The sequence below is a fragment of the Heterocephalus glaber genome, unplaced genomic scaffold (assembly GCF_053883595.1).
Source record: "Heterocephalus glaber isolate CG9 unplaced genomic scaffold, H.glaber_assembly_v1.0 deba00001606, whole genome shotgun sequence".
Lineage (NCBI taxonomy): Eukaryota > Metazoa > Chordata > Mammalia > Rodentia > Bathyergidae > Heterocephalus > Heterocephalus glaber.
In genome coordinates, this window is record NW_028258377.1 from 31,825,970 (window position 1) to 31,839,314 (window position 13,345).

The 13,345-nt window shown below is 43.1% G+C and overlaps 1 protein-coding gene and 1 long non-coding RNA gene across 4 annotated transcripts in view; one reads left to right on the top strand and one right to left on the bottom strand.

Annotated features, from left to right (window-relative positions):
• The window catches only part of Timd4 (T cell immunoglobulin and mucin domain containing 4), a 100,574-nt gene extending 92,560 nt beyond the window's left edge, over positions 1–8,014 (top strand). For all 3 annotated transcript variants that reach the window (XM_013078707.3, XM_087194914.1, XM_087194915.1), the window contains 4 exons: positions 336–364; positions 1,702–1,798; positions 2,941–2,980; positions 4,223–8,014. In XM_013078707.3, the coding sequence (XP_012934161.2) occupies positions 336–364; positions 1,702–1,798; positions 2,941–2,980; positions 4,223–4,261 (205 nt within the window). In that variant the 3' untranslated portion in view covers positions 4,262–8,014. The remainder of the gene's footprint in view (positions 1–335; positions 365–1,701; positions 1,799–2,940; positions 2,981–4,222) is intronic.
• On the bottom strand, positions 243–11,717 carry LOC147822988 (uncharacterized). The gene is made up of 3 exons (XR_015444836.1): positions 8,214–11,717; positions 1,726–1,916; positions 243–973 (listed from the first exon to the last, which is right to left on the bottom strand). It is a non-coding gene; the product is annotated as an uncharacterized LOC147822988 (long non-coding RNA).
• Positions 11,718–13,345: the final 1,628 nt, after the last annotated feature.

Here is a 13,345-nt window from a genome sequence, read left to right on the forward strand (position 1 = left end):
ATTGAAAGACTAACACATTTTCTTGCTGGATAAAAATCCTGAATGCACCGCTGTAACCTGTGGAAAAAATGAAAGCGGACTGTGTGCTGGTTAGATGTTTCACTCCATCTGCCTACAGAATGGAAATGTCCCTGTGAGATAATGTTGGAGAGCAGATGAACCTCTGTTTAGAACTGTATCAGAGCAATTATGTATAAATAAACTATACAAAAAAGAAAAGGTGGTATTAAACACATCAGCTGAAGTTCCAGATGGCCTTGAAATTCCTACTTTAGGAAGTGTTTTTTTGTTTTCCCACAAGAAACATAACCATTTTCTCCTCTTTGCCTTCCCAGCATCCATGAAGAAAGTTCCAGAGCCAAAGGTAAAACATCTATGAAATATTTAAAGTATATGACTATATTTAAAAAAATCTATAGCAGGGGCTTGTGTAGATGGGCCAGGGAGAATAGAATATTGCTAAATAAGAAAATGCATCAAGGCTCTTACAAAATAGATAAAGAATTTATAGACTTACACTTTTGGCAGAAATAATATCGATGATTTCTATATCTGCAGATGCTTTGAAAAGAAAAAAATATAAAAACAGAAAATCATCACATGTTCCTTCCGTGCAGCTCAGGGTTATTGACACACTGCACAACCTAGACCTGCCACCAAAGTCGCTCTTATTTTCTGAGTGCCCTTTCATTTATTTTTATTATTACAAAAATGATGAAGGTCTCTTTCAGGAGAAACTTCAGGCAGCACAGATGTTTGTGAATGAAAAGTGTCTCTCCTCAGAGACAACCTGTGGTCTTGTCCTTGCTGCTGTCCCCACTTCCCCACTTCTGCATGAATGGGACAGGAGGGAGGCCCCGCTGAGTGCAGCTGTCTGTGTGAGGTGGCAGAGCCCCTGCAGAGTGCCTGGCTCAGGGACGCACTTCTCAAACGTTTTGCTGTCAGGGTCCCTTTGTACTCCTGAAAGTCAAGACTGAGAAATTTGTATTAAAGCTAAAAAATATTTGTTAGTTCATTTAAAGCCAAGATGAACAAACACATGACATATTAACATAAATAACATGACAACTAACTGTATTTTTCCAAAGGAAAATGGCATTGTTTTACACTTTTGCAAGTCCCGTTGATGCCAGGCCTAAGAGGAGACAGAGGAAGTCTCAGTGTCTCATGGGAGAAGCACAGGAAAATGGCAATTGGCATCTCCTGAAAAACTATTTTGATCCCATGGGTTCCCTACTACAGTATGAGAGCCAGTGCAGCAGAAAATTTGAAATTGAGCTCCATTTTCTTTTTAATCTGGCTTTTTTTTCCCCCTCGATGCCTAAGTCAACCATGACAATTGCTGCACAGTGCTGGGGAGATCCTCAAGGAGTTAGGCAGTGACCAGGACGGAGACTTGACAGTGGGAAACACAGCTCACAGCACAGTGACTTTTAGTCTTCAGATTCCTGAGCCTCACAAGCTCCGTATGCCTGATCTCCAAGACTTAGGAGCAATTGGAGATATGAGTAAAATATTTTAGGTTTTATGGAACACAATTTTAAAATATGATTTATAAAGCTGGCATTAGTTTGATTTGAGAGACACTGGGGAAAATGTGGTGGATTGTGCTGGTGATGAAAAGGCACTGTTGGGATGGGGGTGTCCCTGGCATGGTAGTATTGAGCAACGAGTGGCCCAGTTGCCATTTCTGTGTCTCAGCTCCTCACACCGATGGACACCTACCTGCTGATGATAATCATTGCTTCTGGTGTGGGACTTGCACTCCTGGCATTGCTCGGGGTGTTTCTTCTGCGAGGTAAGGCAACGGGGCAGGGTGAGATGGAGCCTTAGGGGTGAGTGACTCCAGCAAGATCTCAGAGCGGGCTATTCTGCTTCCTGTCCGCAAAGAAGCTTGGTCCTCTCACAGCCCCTGTCTAGACCAGGGAGGTAACCATAAGTTAATAGTGGCTTTTTGTATTGTTCCCCCGGGCAGACTTTACATTTTGCAAAAGTAAAAGCAAGAAACAGAGCACCTTCCTAGATGGGACATTTTGTCCCAGGTTTATTAACTACCCCGATTCCTCCCACCTTCATTTCTGCCTTACTAAAAGTGCTAATTGTTGTTTTCATCTTGCGGCCTAAGAACCCTTGGAGTCCTCTCTTCCTTTTGCTAGGACTGTGCCATGAATGATCTTGGTCTTATGTGTTACCTAAAAACAGATTTTCTTAACCAAGGGGCCACAGATGGCTTTCAGGGGAGATGTGAAGCCCTGGAAGTAGTTTGTGAATGTGTTCATTTGTCCATGTGTGCATTTTCCAGTGCATGGGGCCTGGAGTTCTCATTAAATTCTCCAGCTGGCCCATGGCCTTACACTCCTCTCCCTGCAAATAAAGTTTCAAAACACTGCAAAAAGGAGCCGTGAAATAGAGATGGTGGTTTTCATGCATAAACAGGCACATGGCACCTGGTACCACTCTAAAATGGAGAGGAATTGTTGTTTCTGGGAAGTTGGTCATGAGATGTGACTAGTAACTGTTTCAGCTATTCTGAGCAGGAGGGAAATTTGCATAGCCTCCCACCTACCCCAGGTGAACACTGCAAAAGGAAATTTAGAACTCACTGAAAGCCTACTACTAACTCTCATACAAAGTCACGGTTACAGCTTTGGAAAATTTTGGATATATCTCATAAAGAGTTTTAAAACCCACATGTTACTGGAATTCTGGTTAGGCGAATGACTCCTAAATGAAACAGCCTGACACTGTGGCCCACAAAGTTGGACCGGCTTTGTAGTTAATAGGCCCTGATTAGGGGCTGAAAACAGCAAGCACTGGACCAGGGAAAGGACAGCTTTCCCTGCCACGGGTCCCTAACTCGCCTTTGGCCCACACGGGACCGAGGGCCCCCCCCACTCCAACAGCAGCTTCTGTACTCACGATGTGGCCTTATCTTTTCAGGAAAAGTCATGAAAGCCAACTGTTTGCAGAAACACAAAAGGTAACTTGTCTCACGTGACTGATTATTGTAATCCTAGATAAGCTGCTACAAATGCTCATACGCTGCTCAGTGGTTTACTACTTGTGCTTGGGTTCTGACTGAACTCAGGAGTGGGGAGACATGGCATTAGAGGCGAAAAAGACATGGGGATTTACCTCAAATTAGCATCTGTCTTGGTTAACCCTGTATGTCTATCCAAAGTGAAAATATAAAGGCAGGTGGCAGTAATAGTGGTATTGCTGACTAGATAATGTGAAATAGGAAAAAAAATTGTTCAGAGGGAAAGGGGAACTAGGGAGGGGGAGGGGGAAAGGAAGGAAAGAAAAAGAAAAAAGTGAGAAGAGAAGAAAAACATGGAAAGAGCTTTGGCAGATAAGGAGGAGAAGAGGGGTTGAAGGGAGAGGAGAGGGTTGGGGAATAAAAGAGGACTCAAGATACATCACGTACAGTTACAAATTCCCCATGATGAATGTGATCATTATGTATGTCTAATTTGCACCAATAAAATTTTAAAAATAGAAGTATTGCATGTAAAAAATAAAAGATAAATGACAGAAAAAAAAGAAGGTGATATATCACTGCTCTGCTCTAGATTTGTTCAGCTCTGGGTGACTCACTTTTAAAAGCACATTGTTGAACTGGTGTTCACTGCGAAGTGTGGATGATGAAAAAGTTAGACTGTTATTCCTGGGATTTGGTTCCTCTGCCCAATTAGACCATAGAGCAGTTATTTTGATTTTGCTATTTAACTTAAAAAATAGAAGTCCTTGAAGAGTCCCTGGAAATGGATCATGGATATCTATCCTGTTCTATAGCTTTCTGGGAAAGCAATATAAAAATTTGGTGTAGGTTTTTGATGAAGGCCATATTTTCATTATTCAGTTGTATTAGTAGCATAACATTTGTTATTGAACAGCACTAACAAGCAGAGAAACTGAGGCCCGGCAGGTCACCATTCAATGTCATAAGTGGAGGTCGTTTTGGTAAATAAATGCATTCAGATCATGATTTTATATTTTGTGAAGAACATTGTCTTCTCTTCTGATAATACTGTGCATTGGCAAATAAATACCTTCATGGCCTGCAGCCTCAGGTTCCATTTGGAAAAAGACTGGGGCTGGATGGACTCTGAAATTTTCACTCAGTCTTTGGTCAGTTGCATAGTAAATCAGCAGCATCTGTGTTCTGTTTCCCCCCCAGTCTTGCTGTTCCCTTTTCTCAGCCTGCCTCGTCTCTTTGCAGCCCACAGGACCTGGGAGAAAGCCAAAATGCCCTCAGTGACGTGCAGCATGAAAGGGAGGATGAAGATGGCCTCTTCACACTCTGACTCACTCCTCTCTTAGCTCTGTGGGGCAGGGGAATGGCATTTGGAGTGTCCAGATAAGTTTTGGGATGTTTTCATTTTTTAAAAAAGTCTCACCTTTTCCATTGTTAGCATTAGCCCCAGTCTTGTTTTCATCTCTCCCCTGAAAGGTTTTTTCGGTACTGGGAATCGAACTCAGGTCCTTGTGCTTGCCAGGCAGGCATGGTGCCACTGAGCTAAATCCTTGGCCCTAAAAAGTACTTTAGAGACCACGTTTTCTTTGCCCCACGCTTAGTCAGCTCCTCCATATCACTGCTAAGTGATCTTTCACATTATGCATGAAAATTCTCAGTGATGATGAACTCATTACCACACATCTTGTCACCACTTCAGACTGGAGAGTTTCACTTGAGATTCAGGCAGCCCACGGTAGAGACACGGAACCATGCACTAGGTTAAACATCTTTTCTTCAGCTGCTTAGCCACAGTCCACCTGGTCAGCTGCTCTTGTGGCCCCCAGCTGGTAGTCCTCGTGCCCCTGGCCCACCCATGCTCGCAGCAGTCCTCTGCTACTTAGTTTACATTTATACCAAAGTACACAAAGGTGGCCATGTGGCAGTAACAACCTCCGTTATCTAAATGAGGCACACCGGCCAGCGCTGACCTTGGTTGTAGAAGTCATTCACGTTGGAGTACTGGGAGATGCACCTGCTCTGGCTCCTGTTGACACAGAGCCCATTGCCTCCCTGGTCCCCTTCACTCCACAACCTCAACCAGAGTGCCGCCATCTTGGCTTTTGGGTTTCCCTACACACCCATGGTAGTTCATTTGATATTAGGGCAATTCTAAGGGTAAGAAATATTTAAACAAAATCTGTCTCCAGATAGCATTAGCTTGTTGGTTTTAGCCTCACACATTGTGCTTACAGAACATGACTGTTACGGTTTGTGTCTAGTTGTCCCCCCAAAGTCTCATGCAAATGAAATGGGGCTTTTTTTTTTTTTTTTCAGAGGTGGCTGAATCTAGAGTGTGTGATGCTGGGAATAAGGGCGTGTGATTACCAAATCAGTCCACTGATTGGTTTGGCACTGCTCTAATCCTCATAGTCTAGATAGAGTAAAAGGGCAGAAAAGCCGCTAAGGTCTGTTGTTGCTTTTATTACCCTGTGGATGCCATGAACTGTATCTCCTCTGGAAGGCCTGTCTGGCATGCCAGCCTGCCTTGGAGCCAGCCAATTATGGACTGAAAGCTCTACAAACTGTAAGCTAAATAAACCTTTCCCCCTTCAACTTTGGGTGTTGGGTATTTTGTCTCAGCAATGAGACAAAGGAACTAAAAAAATGACTAATCTCTTTTCTACCTGGTAGTTCTCCTGAGAGGGAAGGAGAACCTTGTGTGCCTCTAAATTGCCTTGCTTCTGGGACACAGTATGTACCACTCCTTTCCTGCCAAGCTTTCTGAGTTCAGCACCTGACTCCAGGGTTCAGTAGGAGCTGCACCGGTCTGTTTCATTACTAATGCAAGCAATGATGGGAAATCACACCAGATCTTTGACTCGCTTCTAAAAGTCCCCTGTTTTATATTATCTTCTTATCACATTTGAATGTCTTTAAAGGTGATCGTGGTGTCACACCTTAAATCTTACTTGGGAAGTTTAATTTTGCAGACAACAGAGGGTCCATCAGAGCACAATGCGGTGATGACAAGGATGGTGCCTGGATGTGACAGAGATTCAAGTAAATTTCTCTAAGTGTAATTAATTCATGGCCATTCGCTCCACAATAAGAACAAGTTTATTTTAAATCTTTAATAACTACTAGAATGAGGAACCCTGTGAGAGAGATTAAAGCAAACAATTATTGAAGGAATGAATGTAAAAAGTATGCCGGAGTGGTAGATGCTTCTGGCTGGCTAGTGGGCAAAATAAAGCAGATCTGAAAGGGATTTCTCAGGAGGTACTGCCAGCATGTTTAGGGCAATAACAGCATTAATAGAAAAATCATGCAGTTCTCCAAGTAAAATATTTCAATTCCCATAATACTACCTTTATGGGAAAGCAAAAACCAGTCTCATTACTTGAGTGGTACAGCCTGTAAATTCTTTGCTTCTAGGTCACACAGTACACTCCAGCAGCTAATAAAAAATCCCCCTGTCACCTGGGTATCTGAAGATCACCAGGTCCAGAGCAGCCTGGCTCATTTTTTAGGCTTTGCATAAAATGACAATTTTGGCCTAAGCAACAGAAACAGCTAATAGTGCTTTGGTGGCTCCTTCTTTGTTTTCATTGGCTTGAGCCATTAGCTTAAGATTCTAATCATAACCTTGACTAGTGTGCTAAACCCAAACATTTATTTAGAAACTGAAGAAGAAATGAGTCTAATTCCAGGTTCAGGGCCCCAGTTTCCCCATCTGCAAAATGGAGTGGGGCTAGATGCTTTGATCTAGGTGGTCAGGCTGTAGTATTTTACACCCCACCCTAACTCAGCTCAGGCTCCCTGCCCATCTTGCAAAACAGTCATAACCATCACTACCAATTGGAGTCTAAATCATAAAAGAAGACAGCAAATATCTCCTAAGCAGAACATTGAAGCCCAAAGTGTATTTTTGTGCTTTGCAAGGGACCATCTTGAGTCCTTTCTGAAACTCCTGGGTCAGACTAGAAACCTTCACAGACACAATCATGGTATTTGAGGAGTGTCAATGGCCTCCAGGAGCCTCTGACTGAGCAGTTTTCTGTGTAAGGGAACACTGCAATCAACTGAGCTTTTAGAAATGCCAATTCCCGAGTTTCACCCTTAAAGAGATTCTTTTGTAAGTATTCTGTAGTGTGACTTGGGTATCTGATTTTAATTTTTAAACATCTCAAAATAATTTTAAGGTGAATCCAGGGCTTCTAACCCATTTGAACTGTTGTTCTGGCCTGGTAGTTCTCAAACTGCACTTTTTTTTTGACACTGAGATTGAACTCAGGGATTTCACACTGAGCTACATTTTCCCATTCCAAACGCCTTTTTGAGACAGGGTCTCACTAAGTTCCCCAGTCTGAACTCAAACTTGAGATCCTCCTACTTCAGCCTCCCAGAGTACTAGGATTACAGGCACAGACCAGCAGCCTCAGAATAATCTTGAGGTTGTTCAATATGCAAATTATTACCCACTCCTTTGCCTTCTGGATCAGAAATTCTGGGGGTAGACCCAGAGATCTGTGGTCTACCAAGTTCTCTGGGTGATTGTGATTCACGTTAGTGTTTGAGAATGATTATAGTATATCGTAGTTATTCCTAACAACTGGATTGAGATTACAAGGAAAGATTCTCCCTGTGCCAGGGATGTACCATAGTGAGCCTGGCTGGACAGAGGTGATAAGGAAATAATGCACAACGTGGGAGGCCTTTGTCTGTTCTCAAGGCCCCCCCCCCCCATGTTTTTGGCAGGAATCATGTTTTGTTAAAGCCACCTGTACTGCAAATGTAACTGTTCGAGCAATGCAATTATTTAAGTGTCCTAACAGCAAATGGAACTGTTCAAGCTTCAAGATGTTTCTACCCAATATTTCAAGATGTTTTGTTAACTCCACCCTTCTGCTTCTATAAACATGCTTAACTTGCATGTGAAACCAACCTCCCTACACCATGGAGCTCGGTATAAGGTTGCTCCCATTTCTCTTTGGGGCTCAGACTCTGGAGTACGAACTCTTTTGAGCCTGCCAGTGTAATAAAGTTTCCCTCCAACTCTCCGAGTGCTGCTGGACTTCTTTGCCGCCAGAGACCTTTAGAAAATTGTAACACTTGGGTGTAACACAGAGCTGTCACACTTTGCTGTAACAAGGGGACCTCCTGATTTGGCATCCGTTTCTGCCTGGACCCTTGTAATAACTTTTTTTACTCCTTCTCTCGTTGACGGGACCCGCCGTCACTAGTCGATCAGTACCTGAGAGGAGGGGTGAGGACGAAAGAAAAAACACACTTAAAAAGAAAAAAGACAGAGTCGTCCGGGCTCCTAAGACCAAACAACCAAGTTTATTTTTTCCTCTCTCTTATACACTCCGTGAGTTAGGTCATTAACCATGACCTTTATCCAAAACACCTGCTTTGTTGTTTACCAGTTCTTTGGGAATTCCCCACCCTCATGGGCTTCCTTGTTTCTCGGGCTTACAGAACGTTCATCACGTTCCAAGGCAATCTAATTCGGCAAGTACGTGGTTCCTCATAACATAGTCTCCTTGCTCTATATTATGGAGGGTAAGATTAAACATGGATCCTCTATGATTAACACCGCTCTCCACATCTCGTCTAATTAATTCTCCATGCAGTGACAGAGATCTCTTTCCTCAGTGAAGATCTGAAATTTCTATCTCCTGACTTCTACCCCTATCTGCAGCTCTTAGACCGCCACAGAATGAGCACATCTAGAATGAGCACTGGTAGCTTCAGAGCCAGGCAGTTGAAAAGGATATGCAACCTGTGACAAGAGGAGTGTGAGTCCAGTTAAAAGCAGGGAAATTCACAGCTTGTTAGAACAGTGTCCTTCCTGGGCAAGCAAAATATGGCTGTGGGCCAGAACAAGGCAACCACCTTGAGACTTGAGGGAAAGAGTGGGTTTTATAAAGTAAGGAGTTAATTCTAAAATATATATAATGCCTACCCTAAGACTCCTTGGTCAGAGGAGGTTGTCAGTGTGGTTATTCCTTGCATTCTCTTTGTGTAACAAGATGAATGAGTAGCCCCTACAAACAGCTTTTTAGTATCTATTTTGTAATGGAGAAGGGGAGGCCAGGAGAGAGAAATGCTTCTGTCATGAGAGGTTAAAGTCTGAGACAAACGCACTGGGGAAATGGAGTCAAACAGAATTAGGTTGTTCTTCCATTTCTGTAAGAAAGGACTTTGATGCAGTGTTTGGCTCTTACAGCTGATATTTATAATGTAAATCCACAATCAAAACTTGAGGATTTGAAAACAACTTCAACCTTGACCTTGGCCTTTCTAAAGTAAGTAACATAATCTTTAATGGACATTTTATGTTCTTGGTACTGTGACAAATGTTTGAAAGCAGTTGTCTCATGGAATTCCAGAAGCAACTCAGTGACAGGTATGTCATTCCTGTCATTGAAAGGACATGTCCAAGGTCACCTTGTCCAACCTCCTAGCAGAGTCAGGCCTGAAGGACCTTACATTCATCACATGACCCTGAACTTCACATTTGAGGGATCTAATTTATGATCTCAGGCGCATGCCACTGGGGTACTGACCTGCATTGGACTCCGGGCAACTTGAGTTTGCTCAGATCCACAGCAACCTGAGAATATTGATGGTTCTCCATTCCCAGTCCCTCTACCCCAGCCTTCCCTGTCCCATATTACTGGCTCAGAACCTGATTTGCTTTTGCAGAGGTGGTGCCAAGTAGAGAATCTGGCAGGAGCTTTAGTGAAGTCAGGTGGGACCCATTTCAATGGGAATGTGTTGAGCTAACTCAGAAAGAGCCGAAGCCAGCTGTCAGCAGGCTTAATGAAAGGTTAATAGGAAACCACCAATGACTGGCTGGGGAGACTCTTTGTCTCTCTAGAGAAAAGAAGTTGAGAAGTGGACTCCCTGCATGGAGAAGAGCAGAGGTAGGAAGTCACTTGAAACCACAGGACTAAATCTGGAAATAGAGTTGCATTTAGATTTGTAAACATGTTACAGTCTGAGAAAGAAAAAAAGAATGAAAGAGCCCACACGAGTTCTCAGCTTTCCAAGCATGAAAGGACAGCAGAGGGAAGTGTTATGAAACAAGAATTTGATACTGTTTTGAAGGTCCTTGGCCACCCTGAGTGGCTGCTCAGCAAGCACAAGGTGAGTGCACTGCTTGAGCTGTCCAGATGTGGTCTCAGCCCTGTGCATTATCCATGGTACATGTGGAGGAGTGGGAGAAGGAAGAAAGACCCTTCCAGGGCTTTCCATTCAATTCTCATTGTTCAGCTGTACAAACTGAGGCCAGACAGGGCCAAATAAGTTGCTCCAGGCCACACAGTCATACAGTTCTGGAGCAGGACCCTATTCCCCAAACTTGTCTCTGTGACTACGTCACAAGCTTGAGTATTGGATTTCTTCCAGGTTCACGTGGATCTGGCTGATTATTGCCCTATACATTAATCTGTGAAGATCTTATGGGCACAGTCATGTGGGTCAGCCTTTCTTGTCCTAACTGTAGCCACCAAGCTGCCTCTGAGAGGCTCCCAGATGCGTTCCACATACTCCCAGAGAGACAACATGGAATGCAGATATCCAAAACCCAGTTTCTCTGTTGTTCTCTTACCACTGTGACTATGATGACCAACTTTTCTGGGTTTGCTCAGGAGTTTTCCATTTTTAAAACTTAAAGTCCTGTGTGCTGGAAGACCGACCCCATGCCCAAACTGTGATAGTTGGCCAATCCAAGCCAGTAACTAGAGATCAAAGACAACTACTCTCCTGGTTCTTTTACTCATGAACCTTGCACTTTGTTAGTGATTGTTTTTCCTGTCGCTCTAGTTGGACCCAAGTAGAATATCATTTGCTCAGATTCTAAGTTAGAATAGAAAACAAAACGGATGTATAGTCTAAATGAGTGGTGGTGAACCTCAGGCACGTGTGCTGCACCAGGCTGTTTGTATCATTGAAAGCTCTAAAAGGTTCACCATCACTGGTCTAGACCCTTGCTATTCAGAATGTGGGGCTCACACCAGCGGCACCATCATCTAGGAGCTTGTGAGAGTGCAGACTCCCAGGGTGTATGCTCAACCCACTGGATCTAAATCTGCAGGGTAACTTTGAAGACCTCAGGCAACTCATATGCACATTAAATTTTGGCTGTACAGTACCGCCATCAGTGTGACTGCATGTTGGAGTCATCTGGGGAACTTAGAAAAGACTGATGCCAGTTGCACGGAACATGACTAATCAGCCTGCACCCTGGCAACAATCCACTGGACACTCGCCCCACCCCACCTCATCTGTACAGCCACCTGGTCCACACTACAAAGACGCAGAGGACACTGGACCACCAGACCACAGTACTCAGTCCCGCCACTCCTGGCCCAGAGGTAGGGGCTTCTGAGACGCTGTCCCACTGCTCCTGGTCCAGAGGAAGGGGCTTCCCAGCCACCATCCCTCCTGCTGCTCCCAGCCCAAAGGAAGGGGTTTTTAGGCCACCATCCCTACCGCTGCTCCTGGCCCCTGTCCCACCTCTCCCAGCTCAGAGGAGGTAATCCCTGTAGGTGCCAACAGAACCCCACCCCCCAGTTGAAATGAGAAAACACATAAATAAGTCTCAAAACCAGACTTCCACATCACCAACAGCAACCCCAAAGGGAAATGAGATGGAATACTCTGATACTCAACCACCTAGACCCACTGAACTGGCAACAAAAGGGCATCTGGAAAAAATGAAATCAGAAATAATTTCTCAGATAACAGGAGAAATTGTGCTCCTAGTGCAACACATGATTAATAAATCTAGAGAGGAGCTGAGGAACATGATGGAATCCCAACAAAAGAAACAAATGGAATCCACAAAACAGATGCAAATAGATTTCCAGGACATGAAAAACTCCACTGAAAGTCTACACAGCAGAATGAGCCAATGTGAGGACAGAATTTCAGATATAGAAGATAAGATTGCAATTAATGACCAGGAAAAGAAAAATTGCTTCAAAATTATAAGGGAATATGAGAAATCAATCCAGCAGCTGCTAGATGATGCAAAGAAGAACAACATAAGACTGACTGGAGTCAATGAAGAAACAGGAGAGAGTGCAGATGACATAAAAACCTCTTCACAGAAATAATGGTAGAAAACTTCCCAAGCAGGGGAAAAGAGCTTGACATACAGATAAGTGAGGCATATAGGACTCCAAATAGCCTTGATCAAAAAAAATCTACACACAGGCATATAATTGTTAAGATTCCAGAAACTCAACAGAAGAAAAAAGTTCTCCAAGCAGTCAGAGAAAAGAAACACATTACATACAAAGGAAAGCCTATCGGAATCACAGCAGACTTCTCAACACAAATCATCAAGGCAAGAAGAGCTTGGAGTGACATATTCCAAGCCCTAAAAGAAAACAGCCTCCCACCCAGATTGATGTACCCTGCAAAACTACCTTTCAAAATGGATGGAGAAATAAGATACTTTCATGACAAAGAGCACCTTAGGAACTTTGTGAATACCAAACCAGCACTCCAAAGAAGTTTACACAATATCTTAGGAACAGACATTGAGGATCACAACCCCAGGAAGCAAAGCAGAATGTACCCATCTGGCATGACGAGAAATTAAATGGAAAGGGGGAGAATCCAACAAAAAGAAAAAGTCATGGCAATGACAAGTCAATATGTTTCAGTTATAACCATCAATGTTAATGGTCTCAATTCACCAATCAAAAGAAATAGACTGGCAGAATGGGTCAAGAAGCAAAATCCAACAATATGCTGCATACAAGAAACACACTTAATTCAAAAGGAAACTCATAGACTGAAAGTTAAAGGGTGGAAAACAATACTCCATGCAACAGGAACCCGAAAAAACGCAGGAGTAGCTATCCTCTTTGCAGATCAAGTAGATTTCAAACCAACACTGATTAAGAGAGATGAAGAAGGACACTACATCCTTGTAAAGGGAATAATCCAAGAGGAAGAGATGACAATCATAAATATCTATGCACCAAACACTAGTGTGCCCAACTATATAAAACAAATACTAACAGACATGAAAAGTCATATATGCACTAATACAATTGTAGTGGGAGACCTCAACACCCCACTGTCACAAATAGATAGATCAACTAGACTAAAAATAAGTAATGAAATACTAGAACTCAATCGAATGCTTAAACAAATGAACTTAACAGATGTTTACAGAGTCTTCCACCCCACAAAATTAGAATACACATTCTTCTCAGCTGCACATGGGTCATTCTCAAAAATAGACCACATACTCACACATAGAACATGTTTAAGTAAGTGCAAAGGAACTGAAGTTATCCCCTGTATATTATCAGACCATAGTGTGATCAAATTGGAGACCCATAGCAAAAGAAACTCAAA